General features: G+C 39.6%; 1 protein-coding gene across 6 annotated transcripts in view; it reads left to right on the top strand.

Moving 5' to 3' along the window:
* The window catches only part of LOC148852860 (uncharacterized), a 102,917-nt gene that overhangs the window by 25,021 nt on the left and 56,593 nt on the right, over positions 1 to 21,303 (top strand). For all 6 annotated transcript variants that reach the window (XM_088947218.1, XM_088947219.1, XM_088947222.1 and 3 more), the window contains exon 8: positions 13,282 to 13,336. In XM_088947218.1, the coding sequence (XP_088803344.1) occupies positions 13,282 to 13,336 (55 nt within the window). The remainder of the gene's footprint in view (positions 1 to 13,281; positions 13,337 to 21,303) is intronic.

The following is a 21,303-nucleotide window of genomic DNA, read 5'->3' as shown; positions in this document are numbered from 1 at the left end:
TGCATTCTTGAATGAAGACCTTGAAGAGGAAGTTTACATGATACAACCCCCTAGTTTTTAGGCTCAAGGCAATGAACAAAAGGTGTGCAGGTTGAAGAAGTCTTTATACGGGCTGAAACAATCACTGAGAGCTAGGTTCAGTAGATTCCATGCAGCGGTTTAGTAGAAAGGATACAAGCAATGTCAATATGATCACACATTGTTTGTGAAAAGAGGAGAAGGTAAAATTGCTGCTTTGATAGTATATGTTGATGATATAATTATCACTGGCGACTAAGGATGAAATACAAAAGTTGAAGAGTTTTCTTGCCCCACAGTTTGAAGTAAAGGATCTAGGTCCTCTAAAATACTTCCTAGGAATTGAAGTTGCCGCTCAAAAAAGGGTATCTTCATTTCCCAAAGGAAGTATGTCCTAGATTTACTCCAGGATACAGGAAAAATGGGAGTGAAGCCAGTTGATTCCCCTATTGATCCTAACCATAAATTAGGTGATAGCCAATGTGAACCTATCAAGGATGTGAAACAGTTTCAGAGACTTATAGGGAGATTGTTATATCTTTCTATGACCCGCCCAGACATTGCTTATGCAGTTGGTGTCCTTAGCCAGTTCATGCATGTCCCTATGACCACTCATCTTGAAGCAACAGAAAGAATCCTCTGATACCTTAAAAGGTTTCCAGGTGTTGGCTTGTTGCTTAAAAGGCATGAACATTTGAAAGCTGAAGTGTATACTGATGCAGATTGGGCAGGATCCCTAAATGACAGAAAATCAACTAGTGGCTGTTGTACCTTCATAGGAGGAAATCTAGTTACTTGGAGAAGCAAAAAGCAATGTGTGGTAGCTAAATCTAGTGCTGAAGCTGAATATCGAGCAATGGCTCATGGAGTGGCTGAAATTATGTGGATAAAGAATCTGTTGAGTGAGTTGGGTTTTCCAGTGGACAGACCTATGACCCTATTCTGTGATAACAAAGCAGCCATAAACGTTGCTGCTAACCCTGTGCTACATGATAGAACTAAATACATCGAAGTCGACAAACATTTTATCAGAGAGAAGGTTATCACAGGGGAAGTGTGTACTCCCTATGTCAACTCCGAGGATCAACTTGCAGACATCTTTACAAAAGGACTACACCACTCACGACATCATGATTTATGTGACAAGTTGGGCATGATTGACATCTTTGTCCCAACTTGAGGGGGAGTGTTAACAACTGTTATTTTTCCTATGTATAGTACCGCAAGGGTACTATTGTACTTTTACTCTTTTTTATTTTAGTTGTTGTTGCACTAGTATATATTAAAAAAGCTGCGCCGTCAGTAGGATCTTTTGCTCTCAGTTCTCTCTTCTCTCTTCTTCTCTCTCTCTTTTCTCTCTCTCTTTTCTCTCTTCTTTCATTCTTCTCTCCTGCATAACAAACAATCTGGGAGGAAAGAAATCAATAGACCTTTCATGGGAAAGAAAGAAATAAGAGTGTAACCATTGAACTAATTTCTATAAGGGTGGTTCATTGGGTTAAGACTTTGCAACTTTCTGAAAACTATTCAGAAGGAGATATCATCAAGAAGTGGCTTGGTCAGCTCCAAGGAAGATTTCACCTAACCCAGTTTGGTGTCCTCCAGCTTCGGGGTTCACTAAACTAAACTTTGATGGAAGTAGCAAAGGAAATCCAGGCCCATTGGGTATAGGTGTAGCTTTCAGGGATGGTGAAGGTTGAATTATTGCATTATATTCTGGTTCTATTGGATGTGGGGACTCTCTTAAAGATGAAATATTGGCTGTTTTGGAAGGGTTAAAAAGAGCTCAAGAGTTAAATATCAGAAAACTGATAGTCGAAGGTGATTCTAAGTTGTCTATAAACTGGCTAATGGAGGATGATTCTAGTTTGTGGAAGTTTCTAAATGAGAAGATGAAAGTTAAATATCTCACTCAAAACATGGAAGTCAAATTTCTATGGACTAAGAGGTGTGCCAATTCCTTGGCCAAACAAGGGGTGGGAAGAGTCAATTTTTTTGGGCAATATTGTAATCTGAACTGTATTCTTGGGAGGGTTAAGAGTTTTTACCCCTCCTTTTGTATCTTTCTTTATTAATATCTATTAATGAAAGTCTTTGCTATTTATCAAAAAAAAAAAAAACAAAGAATGTTTAATATTTCAAAATATTTGCAAGCATATGTCGACAACTCAGCATATATTCAAAGTACCAACACCTCATGTCAAACAAAAGAGAGAAAAAGAGACATTAAAGGGGGGAAAAAAGAGGTTTTCAGCTTGTGTACCTGGAGCTGGAAGCACTACAACTTCAGGATCTAACCAAGCACAAGAGTGGTCTCTACCCTTGGTCCTGCACTGAAATACCTTTTTCTTGGAAGCAGGATGCTAGACTTGTGAAACTTTGAAGAAGTCACTCTCATTTTGCTCTCATCTCGATTCATGTATGCAATACTAACCCTATTTCTCTCTCACAGTGAATAACCACGAAAAAATTGGGAAAAAAGAAGAGATAAAGGGGAGGGGGGGTCAGAAGGTGTGAATTCGAGGTCGAGGAGGAGAATGCTCTTCGTCTTTATCATCTTCTTTTTCTAGTGTTTTCTTGAAGGGTTTCATTGAGTGCTGGTTTTCTGCTCCTGCTTGCACAGATGAACTGTGTCTCTTTGAGATTTTAGGAGGTTAAAGGATTCGTTTGAATGAATATTGAATCCTTAGCCTTGTTAGTGAAGGGGTATTTCGGTCTTTGTACCTGTTGAGAATGCTGATGTGTACTATTATGTTAGTTTGAGTGCCTCTTACTTAAATAAGGGCACTTATGTCTTTTCCAATTATATTAATAATATAATAACAGGTCTGGCCGAAACTAGGGTTGACTTTTTCCTAATTCGAACCAGACCTTTTCTCTTCTTCTTCCTCTTTCTTCCTTCTTCTTTCCTCTCTTCCTTCTTGCTGTTTACTTTACTTTTCAGCTAACAAACAAAACAGACTTCTAGGGCAGGCCGAACTTCAACAAGCCTTTAACTCTTAAGTTTGTTTAAACTTTAAAGACTTGTTGCAGTCCATGATGGTCTATTGAAGCTTATAGACCATCACAATAGCAAGCCCTGAAATGGAATCTTTAAAACACCTTTATAAACATGTTTCAATGCAAGAGGATCTATTGTAATATTATAGACTTCATAATTGAAAACTTATAAATAGAATCTTAATTTCACTCTTATTACAGTACATGAGGGTCTATGGTAATATTATAGACCCTCACTACAAAATCCACCAAAAAATGAATAAATAATGTGATAATTAATATTTGAGATAAAATATAAAATACTATTTGGAAAACAAAAATAAAAACAAATGATTAAATTAATTACCTATTAGAATAAAATAAAAATCAAAAATAAAATATTTATAATAATAAAAATATTAAATGGTTTATATGGTAATATTGTAGACCCTCATAATAAAAGCCAATAAAAATAAATAAATAATAGGAAGGTTAATATTAAAGATAAAATACTCAGAAAAAAACAAAAACAAAACTGATTAAACTAATTAATTATTAGAAGAAAATAAAATGCATAAATAAAATATTTTTATTATAATACAAATATTAAAAGGTTTATATGATTTTATTCTAATTATTTATTAGAACCAAAGATATGCATACATGTAATATTATTTCATAATAATAAAATGTTAAAATATTAAATGGTTGAAATCTATAGGACAGCTTCGTTGTTTATCGTTTTGTTCATAATCTTACTTTCTTGGCTTTCTGTGATGGTTTGGAATAAAAGAATAGTCTAGAAAGGTGTAATTATGTTTCTTTTATCATTTCACAAAATATTAGTGCATATTTCCCCAATGTCTATACTTTTTACAATATTTCCATTCGACATTTCCGACATTTCAACATATATCCTTTATTTGGGTGAGCGACATTTTCACCAACATCGACATTTTAAACTTTGCTTATACATGATAGAACTAAACACATCGAGATTGATAAGCATTTCATAAGAGAGAAACTTGAGGAGGGTGAAGTGTCTACACCTTATGTCAACTCAAAGGAGCAACTTGTTGACGACGACTTAAGTGGGACCACATGATGACTTAAGTTTAGTGAGGTCCCATTTTAAATTACACGCTCTTTAAATAAGGGCATTCTTTTGCTTTACAATAGTTGACTGTTGCTCTATTTATATCTATCTAATTGAGAGCTGCCAGGCTAAGTTTTTTTTTTTGGCTCACAAACTCTCTTCATTCTTCTCCCTATCTTCTCATCTTTTCTCTCTTCTCTATTGTTTTTCTTCTTTTTCTACTAAGGCTACAAGTATATATAACTTGAAATAAAGGGCAGCCCAATGCACAAGGCTCACACCAATGTGGGGTCTGGGGAGGGACAGATGTATGCAGCTTTAGCCTCATATACACAAAGAAGCTATTTCCAATATTTAACCCTGTTCACCCAGGTCACAACGGAGTGACCCAACCACTGTGTCAAGGCCTGCCTTCTAATATATAATGTTAAATACATTATATTAATATACATATATAATGCTTTATATTATATGGCATATAATATATGCTATACTTCATATAATATAAAACATATAGACATTGTAGGCCAGGCATAGACACAAAACCTAGGCCCAACGCCAAAAATTTGTTGGCTGTTCTTCTAGGAGGGGCAAGAATATCATCCCCACTAGGTGTTGCATTGACAACTATTAACATATGTCAAACACAATTATATAATAAGAGATGACAGTTTTAGAAATACAAAAAACAATTCAGCACTCCCTAAAGTACTAAGTGAGTTAATTGATCTAGTCAAAAAGATTTTACTCACACCATATACTGAAATTGTGTTTTGCAATTTTAAAGATTAGCTTAGTTGAAATAATTTTTTGAATGAGTTAACACGAAAAGATTCTGCACTTGACAAAGATCTGAATTTTTCAGTTTGTAACTTGGTTGTGCTTGATTATTTAGTGGTTTTTTCATAAAAATAAAAGAATATTTATTAAAGAAGAAAAAAGAAAACAAGAGAGAGGTGACAAGCAATCACCCACAAAGAAGAGGAGACATTGACAAAAACATGACTCAAAAACAAAACAACCTACAAAAGGACCCTTCAAAACCTAACACCCAACCCCCTTCCACCTAAACCCCAAAATAACAGACACAGCAAGAAGCAAAAACAAAAAAAGGCAAGACATGACCCAACCACCATTACTCTCTATACCCATCATCACTCCCATTTGCTTCATTCTAAGCTTCTCCTCCTTCCCCCATAATAATTTTCTTCAGACTCTCCTCCCTCCTCTCAAACTCTTTAATGGCTCTTCTAGCAAACTCCTTTCCTCCAAAAAAAAAGACCAAGTTTTTTTCCAACTTCAACATCTTTTTCAACAATTTTCTCAATATCTAGTCCAACTTTCTTCTCCATTTTCTCCTAAAATCATGCTAGCTATCCTCAAGTTTGTTTCTTTCCCTTCCTCAGTATTCTTGGTTTGTTGTTGAGCATTAACCATCTATGAAACTAAAATCGGATGGTAATCCAGTTCTCCCCTACTAGGATCAACTAATTCCAATGATTTCGTCTTCACACCCTTTCTCTTGTAAACTTTCTTAAAATTTTTTGTAGGACTAGCACTAACCAAGCCGAGCTTCAGTGTAGAGAAAACTTTAGTTACATGTAGAGTATCTTGAGAGGGTTAGAGATTCGATTAGACATGGCTGAACCAGTTCTAGTGGTTGGCTAAATTGTTAAAAAAATTTCTAACCCAACCTGGGAACCATTTCCCGATAATTTGAAATTTCAGGATCGGTCTTGTATTGAACCGGACTAAATTTGAAACCCAGATTAATTTCTGATCAGACCTGATATGAAGTCCACAAAAGCAGCTCCCAAAGTGGTAGTTCATGTGCAATGTCGGACCCGAACCAACATTCAACTGAAGATGGCGCACTTGCAAAGCGAAGTTGATTCAACAATGCCTTTTTCTGCAAAATTGATTTCCAAACTGTCTTGGATATGTTGCAGCAATGTAAGCCTGAGTGTGTCTTAGGTTTTTGCCAAAACACTACTGAGGGTTGACCAATTTCAGCCCCTACCACAGCTAGTTCAAACTAGGGTTTATTGGAAGCAAGGGAGAAGAGAAGAGAGCAAGAGATTGGAGAGAATAGAGTGAATTATCCCTCCCCTCTTAGTCCCTTATAATAGAGCATTCTCCTAATTCTATTAGGAGCTGATCCAAATCAGATTTGGATCAAGACTTTATCTTTAATTAATAAGCATTATCTTCTTAAGAGAATGGGCGCTCCATACCCAGATCAATACCTATTTTTGATCCAAATGACATGACAAATTAAGTTGTCATGCGATCAACATAGTTGTCAAGGTGACAAGGCGCCCTTGGAGGCTCGCCTCGCCTAGTTGTTCTTGACAGTACGGCCGGCCAGAAATAAGAGGAAGAGAAGAGGAGAGGAGAGAAGAAAGGGTTTTGCAATGTAATAGTACAGGCGGCGCCAACCTTTATTTTAATATATATAGGGCGGCAGAAATAACAAGGGAAAAGACTCTTGTGCCCCTGAGTACAATAACAAACATAACAGAAAGAAAAAACGAAATAAAAAACACTTTAATTAGCCAAACAGGCCCTAACACCAGCAACTAAATTATTTTAACATTATTTTAACACTCCCCCTCAAGTTGGAGCATAGATGTCAATCATGCCCAACTTGTCACACAAATCTTTGTGCTACACATGATGAAGACCTTTGGTGAAGATATTTGCAAGTTCTTCTGAGCTGATATATGGTGTACACACTTCTCCACTTTCAAGTTTCTCTCTAATAAAATGTTTGTCCACTTCAATGTGTTTCATCCTATCATGCAGAACTGGATTAGCAGCAATATTGATGGTAGCTTTATTGTCACAGTAGAGTGACATAGGATTGCTTACTGCGAAACCCAGTTCACCTAATAGATTTCTTATCCACATGATTTCTGCAACCCCATGAGCCATCGCTTTATACTTTGCTTCAGCACTGGATCTAGCCAACACACTTTGTTTTCTGCTTCTCCATGTGACAAGGTTTCCTCCTACAAAGGCACAATTCCCACTGGTAGACTTTCGGTCATTGACTGCTCCTGCCCAATCTGCATCAGTATATACTTCCACTTTTAAGTGACTATGTTTCTGGAACAACAAACCAGCTCTAGGAAACTTTTTGAGATATCTCAAGATCCTCTCTGCAGTCTCAAAGTAAGTTGTCCTAGGGCTGTGCATGAATTGACTAAGGACACTCACTGCATAAGCAATATCAGGCCTGGTCATAGACAAATACAAGAGTCTCTCCACGAGTCTCTAGAACATCTTTACATCTTTCAAAAACTCTCCCTAACTGTCTCCCAGATGGTGATTAGGTTCAATAGGTGAATCATATGGTTTTACCCCCAACTTGCCTGTATCTTCTAGTAGATCTAGTACATACTTCCGTTGGAAAATAAAGATGCCCTTGTGAGAGCGGGCAACATCAATTCCAAGGAAGTATTGTAAGGGGCCTAGATCCTTCACCTCAAATTTAGTGGCTAAGAATTTTTTCAGTCTCCGAATTTCAGCCTCCTAATCTCCTGTGATCACTATGTCATCCACATACACAATAAGGGTTGCAATTTTACCTTCACCTCTTTTCACAAATAGAGTATGAGCTGACTGGCATTTTTTGAACCCCATCTGTTGAACTGCTAAATGAAACTTACAGAACGAAGCCCGAGGTGATTGTTTCAACCCATATAGAGATTTTTTTAACCTGCACACCTTTTGTTCATTGCCTTTGGCACCGAACCCTGGGGGTTGGGTCATGTACACTTCCTTTTCCAAGTCACCATTCAAGAAAGCATTTTTGATGTCCAATTGGTGAAGATCCCGGTCAAGATTTGCTGCCAAGGAAAGAAGAGTCCTGATAGAGTTCATCTTGGCTATTGGAGCAAAAGTCTCTGCATAGTCCACTCCATATACCTGTGTAAAGCCTCTTGCTACTAGTCTAGCCTTGTACCTTTCACCAGTTTCATCAGCCTTGTGTTTCATTGTGAACACCCACTTGCACCCCACTGGTTCCTTCCCTTCAGGAAGCTCTACCAACTCCCAAGTGCCATTTTTGTGTAAAGCATCAATTTCTTCTTGCATTGCATCTGTCCATTCAGGTTTTGACAAAGCTTCTGCCATAGTCTTAGGAACGGGGACACTGTCCACAGAGGAGGGGAAGGCACGGTATGAAGGCGAAACATGCTCATAGGACACTAAATTAGAGATAGGATGATTAGTGGTACAAGACCTAACACCCTTCTTCTTAGCAATAGGAATATTAAGATCATTGGTGACAGGTGAATCAACATTTAAAGGAACAGATATATCAATGGGAGCAAGTGTACTTGGCTGATGAGACGGATCTGCCTCGAGTGAATCCGATGATGTTGGTTGCATAGTGTCAGGCTCCACGGCTCTTGAACTCTGCTGGCTCTTATGGCGACGATGAAAAACCTGGAATGGAGGAGGATCGGGTAAAGGAGGTAGTTGAATTTGAGTCGTCGCCTGTTTCTCCTCAACCCTACTCTTTGATTCTCAAAGAATGAGACATCAATGGAAACATAGTACTTGCGAGCAATGAGATCATAGCAGCGATACCCCTTTTGAGATAAAGGGTAACCAAGAAAAACACAAGGAATAGCCCGAGGATCAAGCTTACAACGAGTAGGGGACAGGTTATGGACAAAACAACGACACCCAAAAACACGCATCGGAATGGTGGACAACGGGGCTGTAGGGAACAAGAGCTGATGTGGGGCCTTATACTCTAGTAGCCGAGAGGGCATGCGATTGATGATATATGTCGCACACAAGACTGCATCCATCCAAAATTGTTTTGGCACATTCATATGAATCAACAAGCCACAAGCGACTTCGAGAAGGTGACGGTTCTTCCGTTCAGCCACACCATTTTGTTGGGGTGTCCAAGCACAAGAGCTTCGCTGAAGTGACCCACTCGAAGCAAAAAACTTCGCGAGATTGCTATGGAAATATTCCTTCACATTGTTTGACTGGAAGATATGGATTTCCCTTTGGAATTGAGTGAACACCATGCATTGAAAATCTTTCACAATTTGTGGCACTTCATCCCGAGATTGCATAGGGTAAACCCAAGTGTATCTAGAATAATCATCAATCAAGGTAATGAATTACTTATTGCCAGCCGCAGTAGGTGGAGTAATAGGGCCCCAAACATCAGAATAAACAATATGAAATAGAAATTCAGATCTTTTATTTCATAAAGGTAAAGAACTTCTACAATGCTTACTCAACTGACAAGTTTGACACTGTAACTGACTCATTGACAAGGACTCGAACAACTTTGGACACATAACTTTTAACGACTCAAAAGAAATATGACCTAAACGACTATGCCATAAATAGGCTTGGCTCTCACTTGACGAACTCGTGGACTCTGTCGCCACTAGACCGGCATTATTCTCCAACATGTAGAGACCATCCACCATGCTTCCTCTACCAATCGTCTTCCCCGAGGTCAAATCCTGAAACACACATGACGGAAGCAGTTCAAGGAGTGAGTCAGGCTACTAATAGACAACAAATTAATAGGTAATTTCGGAACGTGCAGTACATTAGGAAGAGTAAGGTCAAGTGGGAGAGGTATGGTGCCTCGGCTAGCTATGGTAGAAAAAGAACCATCAGCTAGTCTTACCTTATCTCTTCCAGAGAGATGGTTATATGTCTGAAACAAATTAGACTTACCGGTCATGTGATTTGAGTTTCCGGAGTCAATAATACAAGGGGAATCAGTAGCATGAGATGACACATGGAAGGTTGTGGCATTACCTGATGTAGACGCAAACGAGGTAGAGGGAGTAGGCCCAAAATCCATTTGGCGGAGAGTCCTACCATACAGTTCCAAATGTTCACGGAAGGAGTTGATAATATCTTCCTTAGGGTCAGAACTGGGATGCCTCTCCTGAGTTACCAATTGACTGGTCTCTGTCGATGCCATATTAGTTGAGTTATACCTTTTTTGATTCTGCTGGCCTGGTTTCTTGCCCTGATCAGGTGCTGACTTCTTCCCAACATGTATCTTTCGTGTGTCATGCCTTCTGGCAGTGAGTGCACCAAAGCTTGCTCTTATCATCTGATTTTTTCTGAGTATCACCCTTTTTAAAACCACCTCCGACATTTGTATCTGAATTTCCCCGGATAGTTAGGGTAACTGACTCCCCTTCTACACCATTCATCACACTTCTTCTGCTTTCTTCTAACTGCACCAAGGCATACACCTCCTGAACTGATGGCAAGTCTTTACTACCCAAGTTCTGCACTCTGATGGACTCATATGACAGATTCAGCCCTAGGAGGAAGCCAAACACTCGTTGCTGAGATACAAGTGACTTATAGGCCTTTGCATCTTTATCACACTTCCAATTCACATTTTGATAGTGATCAAGTTATTTCCATATTGATGTCAAATCATAATAGTACATCGAGAGACTCCTCTCCCCCTGCTTGCAAGTAGAGGATTCAGCTTGCAGTTGGTATATCTTGGCATAGTATCTCTGCTCTGAATAGGTGGACTTCGCTTGTTCCCATATCTCACAAGCAGTTTCAGCCCACATAAAAGTCTTCTTTACTTGTGACAGCATTGAAACCAAGAGCCAAGACATCACCATACTGTTCTCTTGGTTCCACCTATCATGCTCAACACTTCCATGCTTCGGTTCCTTCACTCTCCCATTGATGTATCCTATTTTCCCCCTAGCAGTGATGTAGAGTTTTATTCCCCTAGACCACTCAAGGTAATTCAGACCATCGAAGGGAATAACAGCCATGGGAAAGCTCATATCCATTCCCCCACTCACTCCATTGTGGCTCCTTGAAATCTCTGAAGTAGCAGAATTCTCAGTCGACATGGTCAAACAGATAATCAGTCCCAAACACCGGACTTAGGACCCCTCCTTACTCCACAGAACAATGCTCCACTCAGTCCACACCCACACACTTGGGTTTAACAAACAGGTTGAGCACAAACAGTACCAAATTCTGGACAAAACAGAGGTAGTATTCGGCAGATTTCAGACCTGTATAGTTTTAACTGTCCCAACCTACCAGAATTCTAGAATGTCTATTAGCCACTAAGTAGCAGGAGAGATCCTTCTTACTTATAGTCAAATCAAACCATTGAGAAGACAGGTCATCCTTGACCTACAGTTGTCTTAACACATGAACAGGATCACACGATCCAAAAAAATAGGGGGTATACATATTCGACAGCATTCAGCCGCCCAGACTCATAGGGTTTTCACTCGGCACATGACCAAGGAGGGTAAAGAAGAGAAAACAGGGAGAACTGTACCAGTTGTAGAGCTGTTTTTTCAATCCAAAATCAGATTTCTGTTCCACCCAGGTTCAGCTAGTCTGTTCGATCTGTTCTCTCAGTAAGGTTGTTCGATCTGCTCTCTTTAATCAGTATTCCCGCTCTGATACCATCTTGACAGTATGACCGGCCAGAAATAAGAGGAAGAGAAGAGAAGAGAAGAGGAGAAGAAGAGAGAGAAGAGAGGAGAGAAGAATGAAGGTTTTTGCAATGTAACAATACAGGTGGCGCCATCCTTTATTTTAATATATATAGGGTGGCAGAAATAACAAGGGAAAAGACCCTTGTGCCCCTGAGTACAATAACAGACATAACAGAAAGAAAAAACGAAAAAAAAACATTTTAATTAGCCAAACAGGCCCTAACATTCAGCAACTAAATTTTTTTAACATTATTTTAACAGTCGCCAAGCAGTTTTGCAGACTGTGTAGAAAAATACTTTTATATTGTTATTTTTTTTGAGATTATAATTATAAAATAGACATTATTAAAGAAAAATATTCATTTTTTTGTGTTTATAAACTAATTTCTTTTTTTTATTTTCTTATTTGTTAGGGTTTAATCAACACAAACATTGCTAACTGCTGTATTGAACCCTCAATGACTTCAAAATCTGAACCAATAAGGGAAGAACTTAAAATTTTGTCTAATCAACACATTTCTTCTTCCACCTTTTCTTTTCTTCTTTTCCTATAACAAAAATAGGGGTTCAGCCCCTATATTTTTTGGATTTTCTTTCCTTTCTTCTTTTTCTTCTCATAAATATGCTGATTTTCTAGACTTAAACATGAAGTTTATAATTTTCTTATGAAAATTACAGATAGTTATTAAAGAAAGTTGGTTATGGAACCTAGGGAACCACCCTAGGAAATGTGATTCTTACATAAAAAAAATCCATCGCCTAGGTGATGCCTAGGCACCCGCCTAGGCAACAAGGTGCCCCCCTGTTGCCTAACTTTGCCTTCGTGCCTTGAAGACTATGGTGATCACTTAAATAATCACTTTAGTTATGGGCTTTAGGCCCATTTTCTTTAATGGCTTACTTAGGCATTGTAAGGCCACATAGGCTTGATCCTTGTATAGCATGGGACGGGACCCACAAAGGTCTCATATAAGTCCATAAGGGTCCAGCCTTACCCTAAAAGAGGTTAGGCCGAATTCTCTGCCCAGGGGTAGTGAACCCCTGGCCCAATTAGCTTGGACTTAGTTTGGTCCAACATTTAAACATAAATGATCCTTCGATTCAAGCCACCCTATGAAGACCCAAGGATGATAGACTTATGTAAGATGAAGCCCATTAGGTAATAAGCCTTGTAATGGTCTCTCGCACTTAACCTCTCAGCCCACAATCATCAAAACACTGCTCACAGGGAAAGACCTCTTCCTTGACTATAAAATGCAATGTGACTCTCTGCTCAGATGGATCCCGGGATTAAAATCTTATTGCAAATCCTTTTCATAAAATAGCAGTTTAACATATAATCTAATTTTGCAAATCAGATTTCAAATATAGTTGAAATCCACTGCCAATAGTTTAGATTTCCATCAGAGAGAGTGTAAACCATGATATTCACTTTGTCTAAAAAAGGGGCCAATCCTATCACTATGATCACCCACTCAAGTAATTTCTTAAATTGTCCCAACATGCCTATATATTTTACCCTTGATGGATCTCACTGGTCGGCATATCAAAAGCAGTTCAGCCCAACACCCACTGGCTGTTTGAGATGGCCTTAGTTGTTATGTTTGTCTTTTTCATTTATGTTGAGTTTTGAAATATTTTATTTGACTTATCCATTTATATTGAGGCATTGAAATCTGATATTTTGATCCGTTCTAGGATCCAGTAACAAAGCAACATCGGGGGATAGGATTTGTTACATATGAAAATCCAGGTATTTCATTACTCAATTCCAAAGGTTGTACTTAATAAAATAGTGCTTATGGTTATGGAAACTGTTGTGATGATATCTGCTTTTGGACATGCTACACCTTTGACAACGGGGAGACAAAAAAGAAGGAAAATGTATATGGTGATTCACATTTTTGCTTTACATCTTTCACCAAATTTGTTGTTAGAAGTGGGGTGAAAATTAAGTTTCAGAAAAATCTGTGGTGGGACAACAACAATCTTAGGACAGAGTTTAATGAAATAACCTCTGACTAGAGAAGGGTGCATCCACCTGGAACTCCTTGTTTGATCAAAGAGTTTGGTCCTCTGAGCCAAGAGTATACTTTTATTATGTTTTGATAGTAAAAATAAAACAAAATTTCATTAAAAAAATAAAAATATTACATCCTATCCAGGTGTTAAGGCAACATCCACATGCCAGCTACTCTAACAGAAACATGTCAAATACAAATCATAAATAGACTATCCAGATTATACATATGAAACCCTTTCACTTCCAAGCTTATCTCTAGAGGCCTCTTGAAAAATTGGCCAAAATCTGATTAAACTAAGATCCAGTCTGCAAAAATTCCACCCTCACTCCATCCAGCCCTACATATTTGTAAGCTCCCACCTCCACTGCCCTTCCACCATTTGGAAGCAAATTGAAGTTGAAAACACTTCCAGCTTCACTCCGGTCTTTCTAAGGACCCTTGAATCCCAGATGATAATGCATCTCCCGATAGACCACTAAAATTCATTCTTTATTCTCAGCTCAATTGGCTCCATCTTTGTCTCTTGCAACATCACTACCTCTAGATTTTGTTTTCTCAGAAAGATTCCTTATAACCATTCTTCTTTCATCTCTCAGGCCCCCAATCATCCATGATATACTAGCTTCAACTTCAACTTTAAACTCCACACTCCCTCTAAGCTTTAGCGTTCTCCCTCTATTCTTCATCAGTTATTCCTTCCCCACCCCCTCTTCTCCTTCCTCCCATGCCTCACCCCCTTCCCTGACTAAATTCTTTTTGATTTGCTCTTCTCTTCTACTTTTCTCAAAATTTTAAATTTCCTTCCTCACTAACCCTTCCTCTCTCAGGAAGAATAGGCCCAAAGACTTCCCAACCTCCACCTACCTGTCAATCCACAGACAGTTAATACTCACTTTCTCTTCTCAGTGTTCTTTTCAGTTTTGGCCCCTCGTCTCTCCTCTTCTCCCTTCCCTGCGACCTCTTCACTCTTCCTTTGAACCTCTGTTTGTTTCCTTTCAACCCCAACCCCTGAAGTTCTTCACTCCACCTTCCTTCTCTTCACGTTATCACCAACCCCGATATAATGTTCTTGAAAAGAGGAGAAAACATTTTTGTCATTGTCTAGTCAATGTGTATGAGAAGAAGTGCATCCATCTATAACCCCAAGTTTGATAAAAGAGTTTGGTCCTTTGGAAAGAAGTTGTTTCATTTGTATATTATCTTTTGGATTCTAGATAAACACCTTTCTTTGAAGAAAACTTACAGTACAAGATTATGCATATGAAGGATGGAATTTTCACTAGTGTAGGAATGGAAACAAAAAAGAAATCAAAATTTGATAGAGGCAAAAGTGTTTGTGATGGAGAAAACAAGGTCAAGAGGACAACCAAAAAATTTTTTATTTTTGAAGGATAAATAGAAAATTAATTAATCTGAAAAAGAGGTACATTACATATCAGCTGGTTGTCAAGTTGACATACCATCCAAAAGCTAGACAACTCAAACTGAAAATAATTCTTAATTACAAGGATGCAAATCAAGAGTACTCCAAAAATCTCTAAGAGATCTACTTTGTTCACTTTGGAAGCTGCAACACCTAATCTGATATCAGATTACTCATTGCTGCTACCAGAAGATCAATGCTCTTTGACTTGTCTTCAAATACCCTTCTGTTCTTCTCGTTCCATATAGATCAGCAAACTGCAAATGGAATGCAGCTCCACAGGATTCTAGCTTTCTTACTTCCTTTGAGTTTTGTCCATTTGGAAAAGATTTCTGCTGGAGATAAAGGTTGGAAGACACTCACTCCAAACAAGAAGGAGAAGAACTTCCAAATAAAGTTTGCTACACTTCACGAGAAGAACAAATGAAGGACTGTCTCCTCCCCCATGTTGCATAAATAACAGTAGCTTGCCATATGAATTGTCTTTAGATGGTCAGTAGTAAGAATGTTGTCATGCTCTGCCAACCAAACAAAGTCCTCTACCCTTGGAGGGGTACCAGATTACCCCCCACACCTTTTATCTGACCTGACTCCAAACTCTCTCTTACTAATGCCTTGTAGAATGACTTCACTGAGAATCTTCCTTCTTTGCACTCTTTCCACCATAAACCATCTCCTGTGGACCTAGAAGTACCGATGCCTTCTAACTTCTCCAAACCGGCTGCTCCCCTCTCCACTCATAACACTGATCAATTGTGGTTTGTTGTTCATTCAACCTGTATAATCTTGGACAAGCAGGACAAGCATCACATAGTTTCCCTCTCCCGCGCCATTCATCTTCCCACAACCTAACTCTAGACCCATCTCCCACTTTGAATCTAATCAAGCCCCTGAACTCCTGATTAAATCTCATGATTCCTTTCCAAACACATAATCCATAAGAACTTCTTACTTTTCTCGGTTCCCACCCAAACCCTACCACTCCATATTTTCCAACCACCACCCTCCTCCATAAAGCTTCCCTTTCTCTCTCTTGCCCAAATCTCTACAGCCATTTCCCTAGTAATGCTTTGTTAAAGGATTTTATCCTTCTGAGCCTAAGCCTCTCCCTCCTTTGACCTACACACCTTTTCCCACTTGACTAGTGAAACTTCTTGGACCACCCAGCCCTCCCATAGGAAATAATCCTTTTGAATCTTCTCAATTTTCACAGCCATCTCCTCAGGAACCTTTAACAATGAGAGGTAATAAGTTGGTAGGCTAGAAAGAATACTCCTTTTGAGAGTGTTCTGCTTCCCAATGAGCAATACCTTGGCCTTCCACCTGCCCAACCTCCTCTCCACTCTCTCTATAAGAGGCCTCCAAATGTTAACCACTGCTGAATTAGACCCCATCGGCAGCCCAAGATAGTGAAAAGGTAGCTCCCCAACTTTACTACCCAACAGCACTGCAAATTGTTCCACAGCCCCCCTACTTAGATCTCCCGCTCCTATCAATAAGCTCTTTTCTAAGTTCACCTTCAACAAACTATAGTTGTCAAGGCGATACCTAGGCGATAAGGTACCCTTTGAGGCTTGCCTCGTCTAGTGGCCAAGCAGTTTTGTACTTGTTTGCCGAACTGAACCTGTCAAGTGAGCTGAGAAGAAGAAGAGGAAGAAGAAGAGGAGAAAGGAAGAACTGTTCGAATGGGCATTGTTCATCAGCCAGCCCTGTTCACTTATATAATAACAATACATAAAGTTACATAAAAGGACCAGGATGCCCCTGATTAGTGATGGGATACCCAGTCAAATAAGACACTAAATAAAAATAGGCCCAGTAACTAAGGCTCATTAACTAAAGACTTAATACCCAACCCAGACAAGAGGATAACAAAATATCAGCCGAACCAACACTCCCCCTCAAGCTAAGCATGGATGTCAATCATGTTTAGCTTGCCAAGTAAGTCCAAGAATTTCACTGTGGTTAGCCCTTTAGTTAAGACATCTACAATCTGCATCTCTGAGGGAGTGTAAGGAATGCATAGTTCTTCTGAGACTATTCTTTCTCTAACAAAGTGACGGTCTATCTTAATATGTTTTGTTTTGTCATGTTGCACTGGGTTATTTGCAATGTTGATGGCAGCCTTGTTGTCGTAGTACAACTTGAGAGGACACTCAAACTTCACTCCCAGTTCACCAAGAAGAATCTTAAGCCACAACAGTTCCGCAACACCATGAGCCATAGCCCGATATTCAGCCTCTGCGCTAGACTTGGCAACCACATTCATTTTCTCCATGTAACTAAATTTCCTCCAACAAAGGTGTAGTGTCCTGAAGTCGACTTTCTGTCACCCACAGAACCAGCCCAATCTGCATCAGTATATCCTTCAACTTCAATTTTATTGTTTTTTCTGAACAGAATCCCTTTACCAGGGCAAGACTTCAAATATCTGAGAATCCTTTTCTACAACTTTCATGTGAGGAATTTTTGGATTGTGCATGAACTGACTGACAACATCCCCAGTAATTTCAAATTACTGGACCTCCTTCAAATTTCAAATTTGGTAGCTTGGACCTCCTTCAACCTTTTAATCTCTTCCTTATCATCCCTAGTAATTACCATGTCATCTACATAGACGATAAGAGCTGTAAGTTTCCCATTTTTCTTCCTTATGGATAGGGTATGATCTGCCCCGCTTTGAGTATAACCACCTTTCTTCATGGCTCCACATAGCTTCTCAAACCAAGCTCGAGGGGACTGTTTAAGGCCATATAGTGCTTTTCTCAGTTTACACACTTTTTTGCCAAATTCATAACCTGGTGGAGGATCCATGAATACCTCCTCATGTAGATCACCATTTGAAAAGGCATTCTTCACATCCGGAGCAAATGTTTCTTTGTTGTCAATTCCTTCATATTGAGTAAATCTCTTTGCTACGAGTTTAGCCTTGTATCTTTCAATGGACCCATCCTCCCTATGCTTCACAGTGAACACCCACTTGCATCCAACAGTGCCTTTCTCTTTTGGTAGATCTACTAATTCCCAAGTCCCTGCTTTCATTAAGGCCTTCATTTCTTCATTCATAGCCTCTTTCCACTTTGGGTCAGACACTGCCTCTGAGTACCTAGTAGGAACATGCACAAAAGAGAGAACAGACACAAAAGAACAATAACGAGGGGACAAATGTGAGTAAGACAAAATCAGCAATGGGGTGTCTAATAGTACAAGAACGGGTAGACTTACGAAGGGCAATCGGAAGATCCAAGTCAGAGGAATTGATAGGATTACCTTGAGTTACTGAGACAGGTTGATCCGAGTCCAATTGGTTGCTGTCATGAGTTGGAGGACTCTTCTTCCTTCTATTGTAGGTGATTCTGATATCTTTTTGTTGCCTGTTGGAGTCTTTAGTAACATTTGCAACATCACTAATAGTAGCTGGGCCAATGGGAGCCTCACTAGATTCACCTGGGATACTACAACTAGGAGGATCAAGAGGAGAGGATGGAAGATCTGAGGCAGAGAGGGGCACAAAGGAGGGAATAGAAGGATCAACAGGAGGGTCCTCTTCCATCTCACTAGTCTCCCTTTGAAGAGGATCCAGGGAAGATTGAAAGTAGGATTGAGACTCAAAGATCACCACATCTTTTGTGACATATTTTTTCTTGGTGACTGGATCATAACACTTGTATCCCTTTTGAGTAGGAGAGTACCCCAAGAAAATTCCCTTCGTAGCTCGAGGATCCAATTTGGTCTTCTTCGGATCCTTGACATGTATGAAACATACACACCCAAAGACCCTCGGTGGAAGAGAAAAAACAGGAAGGTGAGGGCAAAGAACAAAAAATGGAGTCTTCATCCCCAAGACCTTAGATGGCATTTGGTTTATTAGATATGATGCAGTAAGGATTGCTTGAGACCAATAGGCTTTTGGAACCTTGTGCTGAAATAGTAAAGCTCGTGCAGTCTCCAATAAGTGTCTATTCTTGCGCTCAGCGACCCCATTCTGTTGGGGGGTACTAGCACAAGATGACTGATGGATCATTCCCGCATCCTCCATAAACAAGTTTAAGGACCTTTCGAAATATTCAGCAGCATTATCTGACCTAAATTGCTTGATTTTCTTGCCAAATTGTGTTTCAATTATTTTGCAAAATGCCTTGGTTACCCAGGACACTTCATCTCGTGTCTTTAATAAGTAGATCCATGTGCATCGAGAATAGTGATCAATAAAATTGATAAAGTATCGATAGCCATCAATAGAAACAATGGAGAAGGACCCCAAACATCAGAGTGGACTAAGTCAAAAGGTGCTTGAATTTCATTAGTAGAAGTTGAATACATAGTTCTACACTATTTTGATAATTGACAGACTTCATAGATTAGCTTTTGACTTGAAACACCTTGGAATAATTCCGAAAACAACATTTCCAATGACGAAAACTGTAAATGACCTAGCCTAGCATGCCACAGGTGTAGCTTAGTTAATGACTCCACATTAGATTGACCACTAGTAGTAGATGTTTGTAGGGCCGAACTGATGTCTGCATCAAGGTAGTGGAGGCCTCCACTCTCATGACCGCTCCCAATCATTCTCTTCGTCAAACTGTCCTGAAAAACACTATGAGTAGGAAAAAAGGTTATGCTACAGTTCAAGTTCTTGGTAAGTTTTGAAACAGATAAAAGGTTTGAAGAGAGATTGGGAACATGCAAGACAGATTTGAGTGAGAGGTCCTTGCTTAGGTCAACCACTCCTTTCCTAGGTATGGTAGAGAGGGAACCATCAGCAACCTTCATCTTGTCTTGGCTAGACATTAAATGATAGGAAGAAAATAAAGAAGACATGTGAGTCATGTGGTCAGTCGCACCGGAATCAATAATCCAGGAGGCTGGATCAGTGGAACTAGTTGCACTAAAGGCGGAGACAATACCTGATCTGGAAAGGGAGGTGGAAGCAAGGGAATTTGTCCTTAGGCGGGCCAGTGCCCGACTAAGTACCTCTACTTCATCAGCTGTGAAATCCATAGACCCATGTCTTTGGGAACTAGTAGTTTGTCCCATGGAAGAGGTAGCAACTGTGGATGAGTGTTTGGAACCTCCATCACTGTGACTTGCTGCTAGGTTCGCACTTGCAGATTGGCCCTTCTGGTGCTTCTTATCTTTCCTCAATGCAGCTGGTTTCAGATGAGGATAGAGAACCCAACAGGTCTCTTTCACATGCTTTTCTCCACCACAGTGAGACACTTCAGGTGTCTCTTGTCAGAGAACTTGTTCCCCCTTTGATTTGTAGAAATTAGGGCTGAATGTTCTATAGACTGTTTAGCTAGTTTAGTCTGAGCATCAACTTGCATCTCTTTTCTTCTCACCTCTTCATTTCTTACAAGGTAGTAGACATGATGTAAGTCGGGCATCTCATCTCTTCCAGAATTTGGGACCTTTTGTTCTCATATATTGGATCTAGGCCAGCAAAAAATTTGAATGCTCTACCCTCTTCAACTTGTTTGTCATGTTTCTCCTAGTCTCTGGCATTCTCCTAGTCAATGATGAGGTGGTGATCCAGCTCTTCCCATAGTCCTTCTAATGTAGCAAAGTATGTTGCAACACTCATATCTCCTTTCCTCAGGGCAGCAATATCTTGATTCAGTCTATAGATTTAGGCATTATTTTTTTTTCTGCCCATAGGTCTTAGACACCTTTTCCCATATCTTGGCAGCTGCGGGGAAATGTTGAACGGTCCTAACTACCCTTGGAGTCATTGAAGCAAGTAGCCAGGACATGACTGTAGCATTCTCTCTTCTCCAAATAGCATATTCAGCACTCTCTATTTCAGGTTCTTTTTTCAGCCCGTCCAAGTAGCCGGTAAGATCCCGGGATGTGATAAAGAGCATGGCTGAAACAGACCATTCCCCAAAGTTGTATTCGTCTAGCAACACATTTGTTATCTGTAGGCTGTGCAGATTTGGGTTATCCAGATTAGGAGACCACCCACTAGCCTTAACATCTCTAGAAGACACTTCCCCTGATATAGAAGACATCTTCTCCGACTTGCAAGAGTACCAAAAACTGTCACACAAGTTATATGAAACCACTTCAGACTTACAGAGCTTGCAGCACTGTAAACTCAGACCGGAGGGTCCGTATCAGGGCTGAAATACCAAGTTCCACTCTGCTGTATTGCTCTAATTACTGCTGTTGCAAGCTGCCACCAAACTGCTGAAGCACCAAACTGAAATCCTTCTGCTGTGTTTAGCCACTGTTGCCGCAGCCTGGACCTTGCTGTTGTGGTTTCTACTA

The sequence above is a fragment of the Nelumbo lutea genome, chromosome 5 (genome assembly GCF_056320005.1).
Source record: "Nelumbo lutea isolate HS-2025 chromosome 5, American lotus-T2T, whole genome shotgun sequence".
In the NCBI taxonomy this organism is placed as follows: Eukaryota; Viridiplantae; Streptophyta; class Magnoliopsida; order Proteales; family Nelumbonaceae; genus Nelumbo; species Nelumbo lutea.
The sequence above is the reverse complement of the archived record's forward strand: the minus strand, read 5'-3'. Positions and strand labels throughout refer to the sequence as shown.